Source organism: Chelonia mydas, chromosome 4 (assembly GCF_015237465.2).
Source record: "Chelonia mydas isolate rCheMyd1 chromosome 4, rCheMyd1.pri.v2, whole genome shotgun sequence".
Lineage (NCBI taxonomy): Eukaryota > Metazoa > Chordata > Testudines > Cheloniidae > Chelonia > Chelonia mydas.
The window spans coordinates 69320107-69342841 of NC_057852.1; the positions used below are offsets into that span (position 1 = coordinate 69320107).

The following is a 22735-nucleotide window of genomic DNA, read 5'->3' on the forward strand; positions in this document are numbered from 1 at the left end:
ATTATTGATGTTTGTAAATACCAATCTGATATTAATCTGTTGAGTTTTTTCTGCAAGAAATGTGGTTAATGCATTTGAACAAAACATGGTATCTTACTTACACTCACCAAACAATGATAAATATAAGTAAAAGTTTAATTTAAGCATTTGGTCTTGTTTCCTTTCCAGGTTGTGAAAAGGACATGGTGATTGATATTCTAACACAGCGTTGCAATGCACAAAGACTTATGATTGCAGAGGCTTACAGGGAAATGTATGGCAGGGTATGATATCGTTTTGCATATGTCCACATTTATAACTCTCCTGTACTTACTGCTGTTGGCCTTTTCATCAGGTCATTTTCTGGAACCCAATCTCTGGCATGAAGCTGTATCGCCACCTGATTGACAGACAACTACTTTATATGACTATCAATACCTCTGCAGGTTTTAGACTGTCATTTATCATTTATGTGACAGTGGAAGTTAAACATCTGTTTAGACATAAAGAACTAAGAAGGAAACGAGGTAGTGAGTGAACTGTGGGAGAAGAAACTTTCCATGTTCCTCTACTGATCTTACATACATTCTTTAGAAATACCTCTATCTTCCCCTCACCCCAGTTTCTCAAATATAGTTTGTTCTCCTGATTACAATGTGTGACTTTGGGCATTTTACTTAAATTCTCTGTGCCACTGAGTACCCACTGGTACATAGGAAATAAGTTATCTGATAGAGATATGGTGATATGTAAATAATATTTGTAAGGTGCTTCAAAACTTGTATGAGATCAGATCTGCTCACATCCAGAAGTGATGTGGTACAATTTTTGTGATAATACACCATCACCAATTTTATATTGAAATACACACACACACAAACACACACATGCTTTTAAAATATGAGAGGACAGAAGCTTGGGTAGCTTTTGTCTTCTGATCAGATTCTATTTTTTAAATATTCTATTTAAATTTATTAAAAGCACCTACCATGAACATTAGCATCTCTTATACATGTCAGAGGAGGCAATATTGCCTAGTGGCTAGAGCGATGACCTGGATTCTATGCCCAGCCCTATAACTGATCTGCTGGGTGCCTTTGGGCAAGCCATGTTGTCAGTCTGTGCCTCAGTTTCCCCATCTGTAAAATTGGGATAATGATACTGACTTTCTTTGTGAAGTGCATTGAACTCTACAGATGCAAAGGGCAATGCAAGAGTCAGATTTTATTATATACAAAAAATACACAACTAATGAAAAATCCTGTGATTAAACTGACCAGATTTTCCTCAGTCATAATAAAAATTAGGCCAATAGCTTGAGTTAAATCCAATTTCCCTGAACTCTGGATCACCCAGTCCCCCTCAATCTACCAGCTCACCACAACTCTGAGAAAAGAGATTCTCCTTGACAAGTGTCTTGATACTTATAGTGGAGCTCCTCAGCTATACGGTGGAGTGTCTTGATACTTATAGTGTCTTGATACTTATAGTGGAGCTTCTCAGCTGGGAGGGTGTTCTCCATAAACAGACCTTAACTATTGAACTTATTCCCTCCCTGATCCAAAATTGCCCAAGTTTGTTGATTTTTATATAGGCTGCAAAGCCCACCTGTTTTCTGAGATAATGAAGGGATGGAGGGTCAAAAGGAGAGCTGGTATTTATGGGTAGAGGGGAGAACTGTTTGAACTTCATGTTCATGTTTAGTTGGTTATTTTCTGGTTTGCAGGGAGTGGGCTGATGATTTTGTCTGGATTATTATGTCTTTAAACAAAGGTAAAGAAAGATTTTTGTGTTATAAATCAAAATGAATAAACTACAACTAAGCCATAGCTCATCTCACCTTCCAACTTCTGTTGTTCTACTTCCATTTAATTGAAATCACTAGAACATCAGTATGTACATAAGTGAATTCTATTACCTAGATATCTTAACTACTTTTATGCCTCCTATCACTATACTGAATACCTCAGTCTTTAATTTGTCCATCTTCACAACACCCCTGTAAAGTAGGTAGTGTTGTTATCCCCCTTTACCAAAAGGGAATAGAGACACAGACACTTACACAAAGTCACAAAGGAAATCTGTGGCAGAACCTAGGTCTCCCCAGTTGTAGGCTGTGTCCCTAACCACTATATCATCCTTCCTCTCTAATGTAACTGTAGTAGTTGCCATTAAAGAGTTAGCTTTTGCCAACACTTACTTCACAGTTACCATAAATTCCTTCATTAAGTGTTGTGAAAACTGTGGTAATCTCAGACAGTGTGTGTGGAAATAGTTGGTAATTGAGGTTTAGTGATTTCTGCCATACCAGTTATTATTTGGGATTGAGTCAACAGTTTTAAAAAATCAAATAGTGTTCATTATAGGCACTGTAACAACTTTTAATTGTATTTTGTTAAGAAACTGAGTTTATCTAATCAAGCTAATCTCATCTCAGGTGTGTGTACAGTCCACAGCAGAAACCCTGTACACAGCACTTCTTTTCATCAAGTCCTCCTCTGATATTTTTCTGGAATATTACCTGCAACTGGAGCTATCATTATAATAAAATAAAAAAAGTAAATGATATTTTATTTTAAATTACTGAACCTATGGGTAACTGGGATATAAATCTATATTATTTCCAGAAAGAATTGCCAGTTCCTTTTTAGGGGATGGAGTTCACATAATGTGGTTTGAGATATTCTGTATTAATGGAGGATAACTCCTGTTATGTCTATTTAATTCAACAGTTTGGATTTCCATTTTAAAATCCTGAAACAAACAATAAATAACAGAACAAAGAATAGGTTCCTCTAGGTCAATTTTACCTTAAATTCATCCTCCTTTTCCCACCTCCCAGGAATAGCCTCTTGGCCCTGTAACGTTGATGGCTGCAGGTCTCATGATAAGGAGGAACTGGAAATGTAAAGGAGAATCTCTGCTTTCATTTTTAAAGAAAGTTTTTAGCCCTTTTTTCAATGTAAACAAGTTGCTAATGTTAAAAGGAACAAGCAGAATGTGTGGGGTAGAGAAGAGTCTAACGATACACAAATTAAGTTAAATTAGTCAATTATTGGGTGCATTTTGCTAACCTTCCCAAAAGTCTTTATGCCAACCCTATGTAAAGTGATGTGGAAATGGGGGTCAGTAATTAGTTACTATTTGGTTGAAGGAGCAGGCAAAAATGCTAAGGGTCTGCCACTTCTCCACATCCTCCCTCTCTCTTCCTCATCCCTATCCCATTTCTCTGGTTTATAGCTCTCTCTCATGGGACATGTTCAGCTTTAATATTTTGTTTTGATTTTTTTTAATTCATCGAACAGTCCACTGTGTAGACACTCATATCAACTTCACATGTTTAGACCTCTCTCTAGATCAATTTTTAATATGGTAGCTATTGTGCTTCCAATAGGATCCTGTTCATATTGACACTAACATGAATTACAAACTGGAAATGGGACAAATTAAAGGCAGAAATGGATAAAAGCAAATGCTGAAGTTAAACCTTCTGAACTGGCTGGGTGATTCAGACATATCCAGAAACTTAGAGATTCCTTCTTACAATTAGCCTTTAAGGATTTCTCAGAGAGACAATTGGCAATTTTTAATAATGACAACTTAGATTTGTCTTTTCTTATTTTTCACTACTTCTCTTCATTCTACCCTAGTTCTGATTGCAGGGGGTAATTTTTAATTGGTCTCCATTTGTATTATTAATCCATATTCCCACAGGCATGCTGTCAGCAGTAAAATGTCTTAATGAATTAATTTCAATTCTGTGTGTGATTTAGTAGTTGTCAAATGTATCTAATGCACATTCAGGGAAGATTACATATTGTTTCTTCATCATAAATTCATTTTTTAATTTGTATGTCTCCTTCCTCATTGCTACTATGTTTACTAAATTAATTATACTCAGAAATCCTGTGGTTATCTTTAATTATTCTCCTTCTGAGAGATAGAGAGGCTTTTATATTAACTATGTTGTTATTTTCAGTTATAGTTTTTCCACCATCCCCATGGATCTCTTGGTAATGAAAAATCTTCACCAATACACAAAAAAGTGTTTAAGACAAGTTGCATTGGAAGAAACACCCTTAATAGTTTTGGTTCAGTCCATCAAAAGCAAAGTCTCTATCTTCGGACTGAAAGAAGATATACATGGGGGAGGCGGGGGGACTGACTGGTTTATGGGATTGGAGTCCATTTGATCACTGATTCAAATACAACTTCAGGTCAGTAGGAATCTGGGCCCAGGTCCTCAAAGGTATTTAGGCTCCTAACTTCCATTGATTTCAAGATTAAGGCACCACTGCAATCCACAAAACCCTCACTCAGTTGGAGCCAAAGCTCACTGCCTACATTTCCACAGTAAAAAACTCACTATATGCCTAATCTTCTGCCACAGGCAGGCACCCTGGCCTATCTCATGCCTCAAGCTAGGCAAAGATAGATGGTCTCCTGCCCATCTCACCTGCAAAGCCTGATCCAGTAGCTGTGCTCTGAATAGGGCTCTCTCCACACCAAAGAGCTGGGTGGAGGAGGAGTTAACATCCTCCCTTATAAACTTTAGCCCAGTGCTTAGGACACTCACCTGGGATGTGGGAGATCACAGGCGCCAACTTTTGTTGGCGCCGGTGGGTGCTCGTGCTCCCCCCCGGCCCCGCCACGACGACGCCCCTCTCTGCCCCTATTGGATCCCTCCCCAAATCCCCACCCAGGCCCAGCCTCTTCCCCAGGTGCGCCGCTTTCCTTCTCCTTCCTCCTCCCTCCCTCCCAGGCTTGCTGTACGAAACAGCTGTTTTGCGGCGCAAGCGCTGGGAGGGAGGGGGGAGACGCAGGATGCGACAGCGCGCTCAGGAGAGGAGGCAGAGCGGAGGCGGAGGTGACCTGGGGCGGGGCGGGGACCTGCCGGTGGGTGCTCTGCACCCACCAATTTTTCCCGTGGGTACTCCAGCCCCGGAGCACCCACAGAGACGGCGTCTATGTGGGAGACCCCAGTTGATTTCCCCCTCTGCCTGAGGGAAAGGAATTTTAACAGGTGTTTTCCACCTCACATGTGAGTGCCCTAATCACTGGATTATAGAGTTATTCTCACTCTCTCTCACCTACTTAATACTTAATTATTTAGTACAAAGTGGAATGGCTTCAACAAGAGAGATTGAGATATACCCTCTCCCCCCCCCCAAGAATAGAATTATAGGACTGGAAGGGACCCCAAGAGTCATCAAGTCTAGTCCCTTTCACTCATGGCAGGACTAAATATTATCTAGACCATTCCTGAAAGGTATTTGTCTAACCTGTTCTTAAAAATCTTCAATGATGGAGATTCCACAACCTCCCTAGGCAATTTATTCCAGTGCTTAAGCACCCTGACAGGAAGTTTTTCCTAATGTCCAACCTAAACTTCCCTTGCTGCAATTTAGGCCCATTGCTTCTTGTCCTATCCTCAGAGGTTAAGAAAAACAATTTTTCTCCCTCCTCCTTGTAACCACCTTTTACATACTTGAAAACTGTTATCGTATTCCCCTCTCAGTCTTCTCTTTTCCAGACTCAACTAATCCAATTTTTTCAGTCTTCCCTCATAGGTCATGTTTTCTAGACCTTTCATCATTTTTGTCACTCTTCTCTGAACTCTCTCCAATTTTTCTGCATCCTTCCTGAAATATGGCTCCCAGAACTGGACACAATACTCCAGTTGAGGCTTAATCAGCACGGAGTAAAGCGGAAGAATTACTTTTCATGTCTTGCTTACAACACTCCTGCTAATACATCCCAGAATGATGTTCACTTTTTTTGCAACAACGTCACACATTTGACTCATATTTAGCTTGTGGTCCACTATGACCCCCAGATCCCTTTCTGCAGTACTTCCTCCTCGGCAGTCATTTCCCATATGCCATAGTCTAGTGGTTCAGGCACTCACCTGAATAGTGGAGAACCCTTCTTCAAATCCCTTTTCCTCTTCAGATGGGGAGAGGGAGAACTGAACTAGGTTCTCCCATATGAGTACCCTAACCCCCGGTTAGTGGTTAAAAGGGAGTCCATCTCCTCTTCATCCCATTTAGTATGGAGCTAGGCAGGCACATAAGCCAATCTCACAAGAAATAGCTCAGGTATCTAAACCAACATGCTCCAGGAGATGGGTTCCCATTTGTGTATCGAATGCAGAGATAGGTCCCTCCCTGCAGCTCAGACATAGACGCCTAATTCTGGGAGAGTGGCAGGACTTAGGCACCCCTCTCCTCAAGCAGCTGCTGTTGGCTAGTTTTGTCAGCTCCCTCCCTAGCATGCTGGCTTTTATGGATCATATTCTCAGGTGCCTATCTCTCTCCATGCATTGTGTAGGGAGTCTAGGCATCTAACCCGGAATTTACAGTGATTTAGAGGTACTTAAAAGTTAGACAGTGTGATGCTAAGAATCTGGGTCCTTTGTGGATCTGGGTCCTGATGCCTGCTTAGTAGTGTATAGGAAATAAGTGAATAGGTATCCACACAATAACACACCACTACTGCAAGTGACAAGCTTTTTGGCAGTCTTAAGAGTTGAAAGCCTCAAACAGGTAAGGAGTGAGTGAGCATGGACATTCTCATCCCCTCAATAAGCACATTATAGATCAGTGCAGAGGCATGCATATGGGGCTGTGGAGAAGCTTCCAGTGCCATCATACTAGTTTTGTTAATCCAGTACCTTTCACAAGTCCTGAATTCAGTTAAAATAAAAAACAAAAAGGGAGAGACATACACTAACTGCTAATAACAAGATTTCTCATTGTCTGGGAGTGAATAACACTGGGGGGAAATGTCCCTAGAAATCTCCTATACCCCAAAGAAAGAGTCTATGAAGAGAATCCTTTAGCAGTGAGGAAGAAGCAGTATGTAGTTTCCAGGGGGAAGATTCTCAGCTGAGGGTCTGCCCCAAGAAGTATAACTATGTGATATGTCACAATATGCAGCAATGTTTTTATTTTCCCATGTATATTACAGCTCCATGTTCTTTGTTAAAACCAAGTAGGGGGACATTCGCTACTTAGCACTTACCCATAAGTCTCATTAACCTTAACAGGAATCAAGTACTGGTATCCAAGAGACAAAAGCCCAGCAAATGTGATAAATGCAAATGGACACATTCACTAAATAAGTCTAGTATTCACAAAGTATAGCAGAGGAAGGGTGCTGGAAAATAGGGAAAGATAAGCAAAGATAAAACCTTCCCTCATGTTGCCCCTCTCATCAGGGACAGCTTCTTTGCCATTTTAGATTCCTGACTAAACTCCAACTCTTCTCCCTGACATATGACTAGAGGAATTTTGGGCTGAAAGGTTTATTTCAATCCAAAAATGCTGATTTGTCAAAACAGAAATGTTTTGTAGGAAGGGATTAGGTTCAACAAATTTTTGTCAAGAAAAGTTCCTCAGGTCCAGGATGGAATGTCAGGGAGGAACAGGACTAAGAGAGATTATAGTCCTGTGGTTACAGCATGCCTCTGGCCTATGTAACAGAGTCCTTGCTCCAAATCACTGTGTCTCTTGCTCCGTTTTGCTTGCTGAAGCTGTTACATTTTGTATAAATAATTAACTATTGCTTGAGAGAGTGACTGACTATAACTTAGTGGCTAGGCCACTAACCAGAGATGGAGGTTCAAGTCCCTGCTCAAATGAAGAGTTAATTTTGTATGCACTCCAGAAGCACTCCAGCAAAAGAGATTGAAAGAGGGGGTAAGCAGACTAGCCAATAGTCTGGTGGTTAGGGTACCTAGGGTTACAAAAACTCATATTCAAGTCTCCCTCTGCCTGATTCAGATCATTCCAGGCAAGTGCCATAATCACCAGCCTAGAGTCGCCTATTTTTTTTTTTTTCATTGAATAACTTCAAAAAGGTCTTGGTTTCATCCAGACGTGGAATGAGTCCATTCTCAAAATCTTGACACGTTTTACCAGCCGGGAAAACTGTTTTCTGTCCAGCTCTACATTACAAACCTACTTACAAATATAGTTGAGTACAACCCATAAAATATAGCTGTGGTGACTTCCCGCAAAGGCTGTTTCCATAGACACAGATCTAAGGGTCTGGGTTCATAAAGATTTGCATACACAAGTTGAGGGAGAATGTGTCAAAGCAGACTGAAGACCCTTTTAAAAATTTGGCCCCAAATGTCTTTCCTTACCAGTGTCAGTCTTTTCCATTTCTAAACATTAGGGGTTTTTTCACCTATGTTCTAATTAACCAACATTGCTGTGTTCTTTTTCTTTCTTGATGTACAGTAGTCTTGCCCATATTATCAACAAGGATATGCACAGCTTTGAGAAGAGTTTTTGTTACTTAACTGTAGCCACAATCCAACCTGCAGGGCTCATCTTTTTATTATATCACAAAAATAATTGCTAGTTTTTATTTTTAATGCTTTCAGTGATTAATATTCCACTGCACAGCAAGAGTACCGCAATAATCCTGATTATCTTTTTTCCAAGGATTTGATTATGGACCTGAAAGAGAATCTCTCTCATCACTTCAAAGACATTATGGTTGGCCTGATGTATCCACCTGCATCCTATGATGCCCATGAGCTCTGGCATGCTATGAAGGTGCTTGTCTAACTCAAAAATACTTAGACAATTATTTATAGGCACTGATTACAACAATTCACATCTGTTTCATAGATTCTTTGACATATAACTGAATGATAAACTGTTAAAAAGGCATTTCTCAGTTTAGTGGGAGAGAAGAAATATTCGGTACTATACAATTTACATGTATTTATATATTAAAGGCAATATAAATAATCTAGCCTTAAAAATACAGCAATCATTTAACAGATAAATATAAACAGATAACTGAAGAAAATAACATATTTCTATAGTATGGTTTCTTAACTGAAAAGTAAGGCCCTGATCCGGCAAATGCTTACACATGTTCTTAGATATGCTCATATGAGTAGTCCCATTGAATCTTTCTCATGAGACTACTCACGTGCATAAGGCTAAGTGTTTGCATGATCTGCACCCTAATACCTACCTTACTCTTTTATAAATCAGTGACTATCCCTTAACATTTTAATTTCATTCCCATTTTCAAGGCTAGGAACTATTTTATTGTATTAAGCAGTCATTGCCAGCAAATAAAATGAGCACCAACTTTGTCATTTTTTTAACAGTTGATATCAAGGCACATTTAGAGCTACTGGTATATTTTTAAAATGATGGTTAGCAGTGAGATTATTATAGCCCATTAGTAGCTTCAGAAGTACTATTTTTATCACTATTGACCAGGATTGGCAAATCTAGAATTTTTCTGCATTTGAATCAAGTTTGTGCTTTTTTATACTCTTGTACCTTAATTGTGGAGTCAATGAGATTACTCGGATGCTTAAAATAATGCATATACATAACTCTGCAGAACTGGGGTCTTGCTGGCATACTCTTCTCCTGTTCTAAATGCAGAATTCTCATTGTCATTAACAAGAGCTGTATGCACCTATCAAAAGTAGTATATGTAGCATCCACTCACCTGAATTCAAACTCACAAACTGAAGTCAACAACCTTGTGGGGAAATGTAATGATTTGCAATCCTACATGGTATGACAGTAATGAAGAAATATTTCATGTAAAAATCAAGTACTGTTGTAAACATTCCAAAACATACTTTTAAGTAATTCCAAAAAAGAGAAACTGGAAGCACAGCATGTTATTGATGTTCAAATACATTTCAAATTGTCTAAACCCCTAGCACAATTAGGGACAGCATGCTTGATATATGCATTTAATTCTTTACAAAGCCCCACATATTTAAAAGGGCTTTATTGCTCCCTAGGAATGAAATTCATCCCAGTGCATTTTCCCCTTCGGTAGGGCATTGTCTCACTCTCCATGTTGCCTTAGCAATAGGACACTTCACATGCTTAACTTTAAGTGTTAGTGTTGGAGGTTCAGTTCTAATACTAATTACACTAAAGCTAATCAGTAACCCTGAAAAGACTGAAATCAGTACTCTTATTAACACGGAAATAACCCATAAAAATAAACCATGAACTCCTCAAACAGAGGCTATCATTCTTTCACAGTCCTTGACAAATATTACAATTGTATTGGAAGCCATTATCTCTACTAGCAATGACCTTGCTTGTTTGCTATTTTTTCCTTTCAGGGAGCAGACATGGAAGAGAACTGTCTTATTGATATACTAGCCTCAAGATCAAATGGGGAGATCTTCCAAATGAAAGAAGCCTACTTAATGCGTATTGTTTATTTTATTTAAGTATACAGTAGCATATCCTGCAAGGGTCCAATTCGGACTAAGTGTGTTCTGGATATAGCTGCATGAATGAAAGAGCTAGACTTCCAAAGATGAATTCTTAAAGCCAATTGTTTTCCCTCTTTCCTTGTTTCAGGATAATTGTACATCAAAGGCTGAAGCAAAATGTTTAAATTTTTATTGTATTATCATAAAAATATCTCAGTATTTTTAGACATTCAGGATTCTGTGATCTTTGAAACATCTCTCAGTCCACAGACTGATATTTTTGGATTATAACTTTTGGAGGAAGATTAAACTCTTTAAATCTTTAAAGAGAAGGAGGGGTTTTGTTTGTTTGTTCTCTATCTTATAAGTATCTCACTAATTCTACAGTAATTGTCATTTTAGGCTTGAATCCACAGTCACTGTTTAGGTAAAAAGTCACTGAGGTTCTTGCTAGCTGCAGAGACTACAGACCGGATCGTCTTAGGTGTTTAGGCACCTAAAAATGCAGATAGGCACCTCATGGGATTTTCAAAAGTGCATAAGCAGGTTAAGTGAATTAGGTGCCTAACCTGCTTAAACTCTTGTGAAAATCCTTTTGAAGATCTATCCCCATATGAGTAAGCCAATTTATTGCTCATTGCAGAATGAAAAGTGTTAAAAGACTTGCAAATGTCAATATACTGAGTATATTTTTTATTCTAGTTACTCATTGCTGTTTGCAAATCTTCACTAACATTATTCAGAGAATATTTGTGTGTTCTACAAATTACACGTTTAACACAAGTTTTTTGTGGTTTTCACCCCAGAATACAACAATGATCTTCAACAAGACATTTATTCTGAGACTTCAGGCCACTTCAGAGACACACTTTTGAACCTCGCTCAGGTACTGTACAAACGCAAAATATGTTCTACATTTTTTTAAAATGCAGAACCATCTTCTAATATTGTTGAAGGAGCCTCAGATTTTAAATTGGCTACAGTTAAAACTAATCCATGCTCAATATGGTTGAAAAGCTACATTTTTGAAGGGGCAGCAAAAAGGGGAAAGATTAGAATTTAAATTCTTTCATCTGCTTTCACTTTGGTTTTTGAATGCAAGTCAATTGAGTATTTTATTGAACAAGAATCTGAAAATTCCAGTGTCTGACCCTATGCTCGGAAAAGAAAGTATCTTCATATCCAAATGAGATTTTCTTTCACAAGCTCTATTTTTTTCATTAATGGAGTGTGCTGTCCATATTACGGTTTGTATGTCACATAGAAAAATGGAGAAATAGCTGACCTGACTATGCAAGAAATTATTAAACAGATCTTTATATTCCTTCTGTTTTCAAAAAAACATGTTCTTTGTGCTGAGGAAATCTGCCACACAACATGCTGTTTACACTGTGGTGGTACCTCATGCAGGAAGATTGTCAATATTATTTACAGACTACCTGATCCTGTAAAGTGCTTGAGGGCTTTTTTGTTGAGATATGGTCAATTCTCACTGAATTACGAGACTGTCAACAGCTCAAAATTGGTGATCAACTCTTTACAGAATCAAACCCTAAAGTGTTGTGCCATAAGGCAAGGGACAGAAGATACTGGGGACAGTAAATGGGGACAGTAAATACTGTTATCAAAAAGATGCCTTCATGCTAGTGCCCTAATTAATTTTGTTTGTATTTCAGGAATTATTACATCTTAAGCATCTAAATATGTTTAGCGTGAAAACTGAATTAGGAACTTTCACAATATGGGTCAAAAGCAACAGGTGCACTGTCAGAAATCTACATGTACCTTTGTACCTGCATTTGTTTTTACAAATAGGTACACAAATGACTGTTTGCCATGGAAAATGGAGAGCTGCAGTCAGAATGGGCGACTGCACATTTTTATGGTTGCACCTGGACCAGAAAATTTGACTCTATATTAGTATTACATGAAAAAACAAAAAACAGACAAAAAACAAAACAAAAAAACTTCTACATTAAAAGAACACTCGGGTTGACAAGTCAACCAGCCAAAACTTAGGAAATACCAGGATTAAGGTTTCCTAAGAAACTTTATTTTGGCTCCCTTGTACATATGCATTATGATATAGTCTTATTGTGTTTTTTTTCCACATGACCCCTTCCTCATTCAGTGCACAGAATGCACAGTGCTCATTTAATAAACACTCAGTATTTCCCTTTATCCTGATTATTCAGAATGTAGCTGCATGCATTATTTAGCGAGTACCATCAAGCCCTGGACATCTTTGAAAATTTTGGTTTATGTGACTTTCCCAGTACCACATAGGAACTATGTGGAGAGGCAGGGGAATATCTAATTTTTCTGGGTGGCATTCAGTTGCTTTAATCATAAAACCATCTGCGACAGTGCGCAGGGAGTGAGTACTTATTGAAGATCTGGCGGAGGGTAGGCACAAGTTCTGCCCTCATCTAAAGACTCCTCCCCCAGCCTAAGAGGAGGAACTACTGAACCCAGGTCTCAATTGAAGTCAGGGGGCAACTGATGAATAACAGGAATGGGAGTGATGGTAGGACTGCCAACTCTGACTGAAGCTATTCCAGGAGATTTTTTTTCCAACATGACATAACGTCATTTTCTTAAAATATCCTATTAAAATCTCCAGGATTGCTTTCAACTCACCAGGAGATTAACGCCGATTCCTGGAGACTCTAGGCCAATCCTGGAGGTTGGCAACCCTAAGGGAAGGTCACAGGGTCAAAAGCAAGGAAGGTGTCAAGGTTCCTTCCCCACTCTGAACTCTAGGGTACAGATGTGGGGACCTGCATGAAAACCTCCTAAGCTTACTTTTACCAGCTTAGGTTAAAACTTCCCCAAGGTACAAATTAATTTTACCCTTTGCCCTTGGATTTCCACTGCCACCACCAAACTTTATCTGGGTTTACTAGGAAACATAGTTTGGACACCTCTTTCCCCCCAAAATCCTCCCAACCCTTGCACCCCACTTCCTGGGGAAGGTTTGGTAAAAATCCTCACCAATTTGCATAGGTGACCACAGACCCAAACCCTTGGATCTGAGAACAATGAAAAAGCATTCAGTTTTCTTACAAGAAGACTTTTAATAGAAGTAAAGGAATCACCTCTGTAAAATCAGGATGGTAGATACCTTACAGGGTAATTAGGTTCAAAACATAGAGAATCCCTCTAGGCAAAACCTTAAGTTACAAAAAAGACACACAGACAGGAATAGTCATTCTATTCAGCACAGCTCTTTTCTCAGCCATTTAAAGAAATCATAATCTAACACATACCTAGCTAGATTGCTTACTAAAAGTTCTAAGACTCCATTCCTGTTCTGTTCCCGGCAAAAGCAGCATACAGACAGACACGGACCCTTTGTTTTTCTCCCTCCTCCCAGCTTTTGAAAGTATCTTGTCTCCTCATTGGTCATTTTGGTCAGGTGCCAGCGAGGTTACCTTTAGCTTCTTAACCCTTTACAAGTGAGAGGATTTTTCCTCTGGTCAGGAGGGATTTTAAAGGGGTTTACCCTTCCCTTTATATTTATGACAGAAGGAGACACTGATCAGAGAACCCCAGACAGCATCCTCTGCTCCTCAGTGGTGTGCAGGGAACCAGTGGATGCATCCCAGAGAAACACTGCTTGGATATGTGATCTGAGGGAGGAGTGAAAATAGGCCTCACAGTCACAGAGCATCTCCCCATCCAGCATCCTTCTCTTGGTATGGTGGATGGCCACTTTGGCCAGTGGCAGGAGGAGGTTGATGAGGAGGTCTCATGACTTTGTGGGGCCACAGCTGGGGTGTGCGTAAATCAGGAGGTGCAGTGAACAGTGCAGCCATAACCTAAGGAGAAGCTGGAAAAGGGGCTGCAGCCTGGCACACTCAAGATAGATGTGCACCAGGGTCTCCCTCATACCACACAAGGGGCAAGATAGATGAACTGCACCAACTACATGCCCATGCTCATGGCTCCGTGAACAAGCTGCCAACTAATATCCCCCGCGGGCCACAAGACCAATGTGGAATACAGACTGGCCCACCAGAGTTCCTCACCCTCCACTGGTGGCAGGAGATCCCGCCACTCGACGGCAGGGTTGGACACCAGGGTGAGGAAATGAAAGGTGTGGAGCACACGCGTGTACAGCTATGCATTTTCTTTTCTTTCTTTTTTTTAAATCAGGGTAGTACACAAAGACCCCAATCAGGATTGTACAAAAATATGAAGGCCTGGCCCCTGTTCCAAAGAACTTTCACTCATAGTAAGTCTTAATGATTAAGGCACTGATTCAGCATGATTCTTAAGCATTTTACCCAATTTTAGGCACATAAATAGTCCCAATGAAGCCAAGGTGACTTCTCACATTCTTAAGGATAGGAAAGTGCTTACACACTTTACCAAATTAGGGCCTAATTCAATACCATGTGATTTTAGGTCCTTATCCTGCCAACATTCATGCATGTGAGTAATTTTACATACAAGAGTAAAGGGCACTACTTATGTCTGTATTTGCAGAATGGGGGCCTTGTTTGTACAGAATCTTTCATACAAACTTTGAGGAATATTCTCAATGGGTGTAAATCAGCATAGTTTCATTAACTCCAATTAAACTATGCCAATTTATACCAGCTGATGAATATGGCCAATTCATACCAGCTGATGAACTGGATCATTATCTCAAAATGCTCTGCAGAGTTAAACAATAAATAACAGCACATATTCTAGCAGGGAGGAATGGCAAAGATACAAAACATAAGTTCAAGGTTGAAAAGGATGGTTTCTGATGAGGTTCAAAATGAGATGAGGAGTGGATGACAAGGAGAGAAAAAATATGTATGTTCCAGATGTAGGCTCTGCAAAAGAGAGACTTTTTCCTTCTAATGTTCAACAGATTTTCTCCCTGGTGATGAACTCCTTGCCACCCCGAAAAGATTGCACAATATCTTAGTTCTTACCCTCATTAAAGCCAGGGCAATTTTTTCTTACAATCAGGACAAATACGAAACATCCTGCCCTATAATCTGCAGTCCTCATTGTCAAAACACATTGCCACAAATATCCTCAAAGAGGCTGACTGTGGATCACCAAATAGTCAGGATCCCACCAGCTACTCATCTCAGATTCTGGAGCCTAAAAAGAGCTCTGGAGAACTCCAACTGCACTGTTTCATACTGCGCTTCTTTGTAAGTTTTTATCTGCGTGTGAATATTACCTTATATATGTTAATAAAAACAATTGTAGAAAAGTCAGATGGCACTTAATTTAAAATGTTATCCTTTTTATTTTTTCTCTTTTGGATAGTCTTGTAGAATAAACTGGACAATGTTATAGATTAAAATAGAAAATTAGATTCTTTCTACCTATTTCTATGTAACCTATAGAAAGGATGTCATTCTGTATCAACGGTTTCTTTTTTTTAAATATTTTCTAAAAAATCGTATTGGTTTACTCTCTATTAAATTCTGGGGCCTTGATCCTGCAACTGATAGCACACAGGCATTTACAATGTGGGCCAATGGGGCTCTGTGCAGGAGCAGCAATCTACCTGATTGCCATAATTACAATACTGAGGCCTATAATACTTTTCCATAAGGGAAAAGCATATGTATCCCCCCGCCCTCCACCACCACCAATTAATGGGTAGTGGCAAAATCCTTCAGAGAGGCAAGCTTCTGGAAGGCTTATTACATCCTAATTAATGTAATGTACTTGGATCGAATTATAATTATTCAGACTTTTAATATGACGTGAAGAGTTGATTTATTTTGCCCCAGGTTTTGGCATGGATATGAATTAAAATAACATCATTTTCTGGAATTTAAAAATAAGAATATTGATGCAGTTTTTAGGATTCTCCTGATGAAATAAGGCAAGAATAATCCTTTAAAAATGTAACTGTAGGGTTTTTTTGTTTATGTAGAGCACTGCTGCTCAGTTTTTATTGTCCACTTGTCATATTTTTCCAGTTTCATATATTCAATCACAGGAAGTCACTCCAGCATAATTTCCTTTAAGCAATTTATCTTGTCATTAAGAACTTCATTCTTTGTTCTGTGCAAATTCTTTACAATTTAATTAAAATGTGAATTAACATATTTCCCAGGCAACAGTTGAAAACTGGTCATTCTAGTAGTTGGCAGACAATATATAATTTTAATCCTTACTTTCACTTTTGTAGCAGAATGATTGTCAACGCCAAACTAAAGTAAATTGCTTCAAAAACATATCATTAAGGCAGTGATTAAGTGCTGTCTGAGAATTATGACTCCTGCAACCTGGGCTTACTTGTATTCTTACACTGTAACTATGATTAAAAGGAGTTATTCTAAAAGACTTTTCTTTTGTTACAACTAAATAAATCTGATCCTAGTGTATTAACTAAATCATATCTGCTTGGTTTACAGAACTGCAAAGCCAAAAGAGCTACGGGAGAATAAACTGTATTCTCTTTTGACTCATACATCATCAACTTTGTCAGGCAACTTCTCAATCTTGAATATTAATTATAGGTGATGATGGTAACATGCAGTGTAAAGCAGATCGATCACTATTTGATATGGCTGATCTTGCAGTTTGGACAGTGAGAAAAAAGTGTGTGTTTTTTTTCCTTGTAAAAAATAGCAAAGTTATATGGACATATCAATGAAAAATAAACTGGAGACACAAAGATGCCATTTGTACAGTTATTTTCCACATCATAACCACATGTTATAATAACTTTATAAACAGGTAATGTCATCTAGTTATTCACTAATTTTTCTTTTATGTAAGTAAAGGATTAGTTAAAAATGTGGTCCCACAGGGAACCCATCTGTATCCACCTTTACGACTACTTCCTGTCATCAGTCCCATCATGATTCTAGAATTCCTCCACCCTAAGGGAATGGCCCTTGGAGAGATGCCATAGCAATTCCAGATGTAACCTCTAGAATATTTTAGGGCTCTATAGACCAGCTCTACCACACACCGTTCTTGTGTAAAATCCTGGAATGGATATCTTAGTGAATGAGAAGTAGTATTATATAAAGACCATCTCATTCTCTTGCAGTCATTTTAGAAGAACTAACAGAGGAAAATGTTTTAACATTTTACAGGGAATCCGGGAGGAAGGGTATGCAGATCCTGCTATGGCTGTTCAGGATGCAATGGTAACTACAATCAGCTCTCAGTTTCTCAAAAATAACAGAAAACAAAAATGTAGCTGTTTGAAAGTCTTGTTTAAAGGGGTTTGGGACTGATGATCTTTTGCACCTTGTTATTATTTTAATGCCTTAGGTCCTATGGGAAGCATGTCAGCAGAAAACAGGGGAACACAAAAACATGATGCAAATGATCTTGTGCAACAAGAGTTACCAGCAGTTGTGGATGGGTAATTATCATCACTTATGAATCCAACTTCTCAGTATTTTAATGTATAATGGAAAGGGAAAATATAGCTTACAGAGAAAACAGGGATAATTTTAACTAGGCACACAGACGCTGAATTCACAAACCAATATTCAGATTCCAGTGCAGTCTGAAACAGGAGCCTGAGCCTACATTCTTTGTGCTCCCAAAACTCCAACTGAAGTTAATGGGAGTTTTGGATGTACAAGGACTACAAAGCTGAACCCCGTGTAGAACAGATAGTGAAAAAAATGCATCACAGAAATGACAGTTAAGGTGACGGGCTAAGTCTTCAGCTGCACTGACCTCACCAGTGGTGCTGGAACTAGGGGTGCTGGGAGTGCTCCCGCGCCCCCTGGCTTGAAGTAGTAATAACAAACACCAAATGCATGGTTTCCATGGTCAGCACCCCCACTATAAAAATTGTTCCAGCACCCATGGAGCTCACACTCAATTCATCTGGTGGGGGGGGAGTCAAAAGTGCACTGAAGCCACCGTTCCACTTTTCCCAGTCTTGGGGGGCAGAGAGGGCCAAATACCGCCCCTCCCCCTCCCCGCCAAAAAACCACCCAACCAAACAAGTGACAGCTGCTGGTTGGAAACATTTTAATGAAACATATTTTTGTCAAAACATGGTGTTCCATTGAAGCTGATACATTTTACAGAAACATGTCCATTTTGACATTTTCTATGGGAAGGCTTCTGAGGACAGTGCGGACTCCCCAGTTGCTCATGTGTAGCGAGAGAGTGAGATGAATCGAAAACCTGACCTTTTCAGTCCAAGAATGGACATTTAGACACAATTCCATTTTGAGAAAATGTTCCAAAAGTTTTCGTTTTGTTCTAGTGTGGAATGAAAACAAATCTCAAAATGGAATTGTCATTGTCCAGACAGCTCTATAGCATAAAGGGTGGACTAATTTACTTCAGCTTGTAATGCTCTCCTGGGGGATATTACATCAACAAGCATAAGAAGGAACATACTCCTAACCCCAATCCACCTCATGGGGGATGGGGGCAGGTGTTAGCATAGAGCTGGCTATGCTATTCTCTACCCCACGCTCCCATGCTAAGAAATTGCCAGATGCCCTTTTAGGACAGCTTTCCAGCTGCTTTGCTCCAAGTACTGGGTTGAGAATCTGTCCCAATCTCTCATTTTAGATTAAGTTTCATCTTGGGGTAATAGACATGTCAGAAGTAAACAGCAACAAAACGGCTGGAGCTAGTTTCTACTCTTAATACAGAATATAAATAAACATATATTCATTTCTTTCAAGTTTTTCAGGAGTTCCAAAACATCTCTGGGCAAGATATAGTAGATGCTATTAATGAATGTTACGATGGATTCTTTCAAGAACTGCTGGTAGCAATAGGTAAAATACAATGATTATTTTACACTAGTGATAACTTCTTAATAAATATACAGTATAGTATATCTGGTCCATTAAAAGGTGCAAATATAAGCTTTTTGTGCTATTTTCCCCACTAGTTAATTTTCATATATGGTGTAGAAACTTTGAACATTTGGAAGAAAATCAACCAACAAGTCTAAGGCTATATAGAAGAAAGGGCATTTAAATTGTATCATAGGTTGAGGCTAAAAATTAAAATGTGGTCACTGGATTAGGGCTGAGGAGAACTGGATTCTGCTTCTGGTTTTGCTACAAACTTCCTGTGTGACCATGGGCAAGTCCATTAGGCACTGATTCTGCTCACACTGAAACAAATGGCAAAACTGCATGTCTTCAGTGGTGTAGGATCAAGCTCCTAAATTCTCCGTGCCTCAGTTTCCCCATCTGTAAAATGACGGTAATCATGGGCAATGCATCACGGAGGCTGGGGGATGCTAACCTTCCCCAAACCTCTGTTAATGCTCCCCACCACAGCCCTGGGGCCAGGCCATGGCAGGGCTCAGAGGTCCCCCAGGCGGCCAGGGCTTGGGGCAGTTCCGGCGCCTGGGCCGGTGGGCTGGAGATGGCTTGGGCATGAAGGCTGCGGCTTGGAGCAGCTCAGGTGGGCCAGCCGGGATCCATCTAGTTGCAGTGGGGGGTTAGGGGCTCCTCTGGCTCTGGCTGAGGGATGGAGAGCTGGGGGGGGATGGAGTGGGGGCAGGGCCTCCAGCGGAATAGGAGGGGTAGGGGGCTAGGCTTCCCAAAGGGGGGTTCATGAGTCGCCCATGATGGTAATAATACTTCCCTACCTCACAAAGATGTCATGTGGCTAAATTCATTAAAGTTTCTGAGGCACTTAGATAGTATGGTGATGAACACCATAAAAAATCTATAAATAAATAGCAAATTATTATGACTGAAAAATAAAACCATGTTCTTAAACTACCAGCATCCTTAAGATGAACCACCAGTAAAGCTGCCCTGCCTGCTGGGGGGAAGGCCCACAGCCAGTACAGAAACAGAGAGGCTCCTTCCAGGTGGCCTGAGATTAGAATTTTATAATCTGCAGCTTCAACGGGCAATTCCATAGGATTGAAAATTCTGCCACCTCCAAATGAATGAGTATTGTTAGGAAAACATTTTGAGGAGCACCCCAGGTTTTTTCTAAGATAGAAGGGGCAACTTGACCCACAGCCATGAACTGTGCAATGTGAGAAAGTTTCTATCAACCGGCATCAACTTGTTTCACTTCAACCCAATAAGCACCCTCAAGATCACATAAACACACCATTGATGCAGTTTTCTGAAAGTCTCTAATATTTCTCCTTTTCTCCATAACATATCTCTCCTAGTTCTCTGTGTTCGAGATAAACCTTCCTATTTTGCATATAGGCTTTACAATGCAATCCATGTAAGTAGCACTATTCTTTCACATATTTTAAACAACAGTTTTACTGTCTCTATTTTGAATGACAGGTTTCAGAGTAACAGCCGTGTTAGTCTGTATTCGCAAAAAGAAAAGGAGTACTTGTGGCACCTTAGAGACTAACCAATTTATTTGAGCATAAGCTCAATAACTGACTTGCCACAGTATGCATCCGATGAAGTGAGCTGTAGCTCACGAAAGCTTATGCTCAAATAAATTGGTTAATCTCTAAGGTGCCACAAGTACTCCTTTTCTATTTTGAATGAGTTAGCTCATTTGCTTTAAAAGGGTTAGGGTTTTGATAGCTTCCACTGTTAAAGTGTTGCTTGCTTGTTTTAAAAATTTTGGTAATGTTATTAATTTCAAAGTCATAGTGCTTGATCAACAGATGAGTTTTCTTTCAACACTACTTGTCCGTTAACTGCATTGACTTTTTGAAAACAGAAAACCATCATTTTGTATGGACTGCATCTCCCCCTGGTGTGCAAAACTCAAAGTGCACTTTTTATTCAACATGATCTATTCTTATTATATGACTTTCCGCTGTACAGCTTTAATAAATATCACTGTGAATGGCATAATACAAATGCTATAGTGTGAAAATACTAATCACCATGTTTTCAATTGGACTCCATTTCATGTGCAAATCCTAATATTTTTATGCACATTAGCTTAAAAAAATTAATATTGGGTGCAAATGTGGGTATCTGCATATGTAATCAGAAGTATCCACAAATACTGCATAGGGGTAAAAATACCACACATGTGTTTTTCTTCATATTGTGTGCTGCTGTTGTAAATTTATGTAAAGTATTCATGACAAAATTTAAAATGTTCAGAATCTGAGCATTTTCATATTTTTTCAAATTCAAATTTGATTCTATTTTCACAAAACTGTTGTGCTAAACAGGCTCATTTTTGAGTGAAATGTGCCATTGTGCAATTATTTCTTATTTTCACAGTCAGATTAGATTTTTGAGAAAATATATTAAATAAAATTGCAGAAAAAATAAAATAAATTTAAAGTAAATTTCTCAGTTTCCTCCTAGTGCCTAGTGATTGATGTCAATGAAATGCTTAGTGATATGGTATGCTGCTGATAGTAGACGTTTTAAATCATATTCCATTCCACAGTGCATTAGTCAATCAGATTGTGTCAAACTTTTGTCAGATTTCTATTTAGAATATTGCATGATTAGCATCAGTCTGTTAAGAAAGCTTCTAATATTTAGAACTATGGTTTCCGTAAAATCCATAATGGGTTGTCAGAAAGATTTTAGTGCACCCACCAAATAAGAATCAGATCCTGTAAACGCAGCTTTCTGAGTATCCCTTACTATTTTATTCTGTTAGTGTGAATAGCTAATTGATAAATTCAACCTGCCACCTTTAAATAAACCAACATTTGTAATAAGTAAATATTTCCCCTGCAACCTTCAAAATTGTTTGAATTAACGTTACTGTCCACTAGATGTCACCATTCCTCCAGAAGTGTCCTGAAAAAGAGCACTGTCTAAACCTGAAAGCTTGTCTCTCTCACCAACAGAAATTGGTCCAATAAAAGATATTATTGTGACAGGTTTGGTTACAGAGACCCCCTTGGGACTGTCACCTGATATACTCAAACTACCTCTGAGCTCGTTTTCCCTGCCAGCTTGGGACTCCAGAACCCTGCCTTGTTGAGCCAGACAATGCTAGTCTGCTGCAACACAGACCCAGGTCCAAACCACATCCCGAAAGCTACAGGCTTTAACTGAAAGCCACTCAGCAGGTACTCCAGCACCCAGACACCCAGCTCCCAGTGGGATCCAAACCCCAAATAAATCTGTTTTACTCTGTTTAAAGCCTGTACAGGGTAAACTCATAAATTGTCTGCCCTCTATAACACTGATAGAGAGAGATATACATCGGTTTTCTCCCCCAGGTATTAATCACTTACTCTGGGTTCAATAATAAACAAAAGTGATTTTATTAAGAATAAAAAGTAGGATTTAAGTGGTTCCAAGTAATAACAAACAGAACAAAGTAAGTCACTAAGTAAAATAAAGCAAAAACACGCAAGTCTAAGCCTAATAGATTAAGAAACTGAATACAGGTAAATCTCACCCTCAGAAATGTTCCAATAAGCTTCTTTCACAGATTAGACACCTTCTTAGTCTGGGCCCAATCCTTTCCCCGGTACAGTTCTTGTTAGTTCCCACTCAGGTCGTAACTAGGGGATTTCTCATGACTGCAGTCCCCTTTGTTCTGTTCCATCCCTTTCATATCTTTGGCATAAGGCAGGAATCCCTTGTCTGGGAATCCTCTGGGTTCCCACCCATCCTTCTAAACGGAAAATCACCAGGTTTAAAATGG

General features: G+C 39.3%; 1 protein-coding gene across 1 annotated transcript in view; it reads left to right on the forward strand.

Moving 5' to 3' along the window:
- ANXA10 (annexin A10) overlaps window positions 1-22735 on the forward strand; it is a 36342-nt gene that overhangs the window by 10292 nt on the left and 3315 nt on the right. Inside the window, exons 3-10 of the mRNA XM_043545331.1 lie at window positions 169-263; window positions 8433-8546; window positions 10106-10196; window positions 11008-11087; window positions 17272-17325; window positions 17453-17546; window positions 18841-18936; window positions 20307-20365. Of these exons, the coding sequence (XP_043401266.1) occupies window positions 169-263; window positions 8433-8546; window positions 10106-10196; window positions 11008-11087; window positions 17272-17325; window positions 17453-17546; window positions 18841-18936; window positions 20307-20365 (683 nt within the window). The remainder of the gene's footprint in view (window positions 1-168; window positions 264-8432; window positions 8547-10105; window positions 10197-11007; window positions 11088-17271; window positions 17326-17452; window positions 17547-18840; window positions 18937-20306; window positions 20366-22735) is intronic.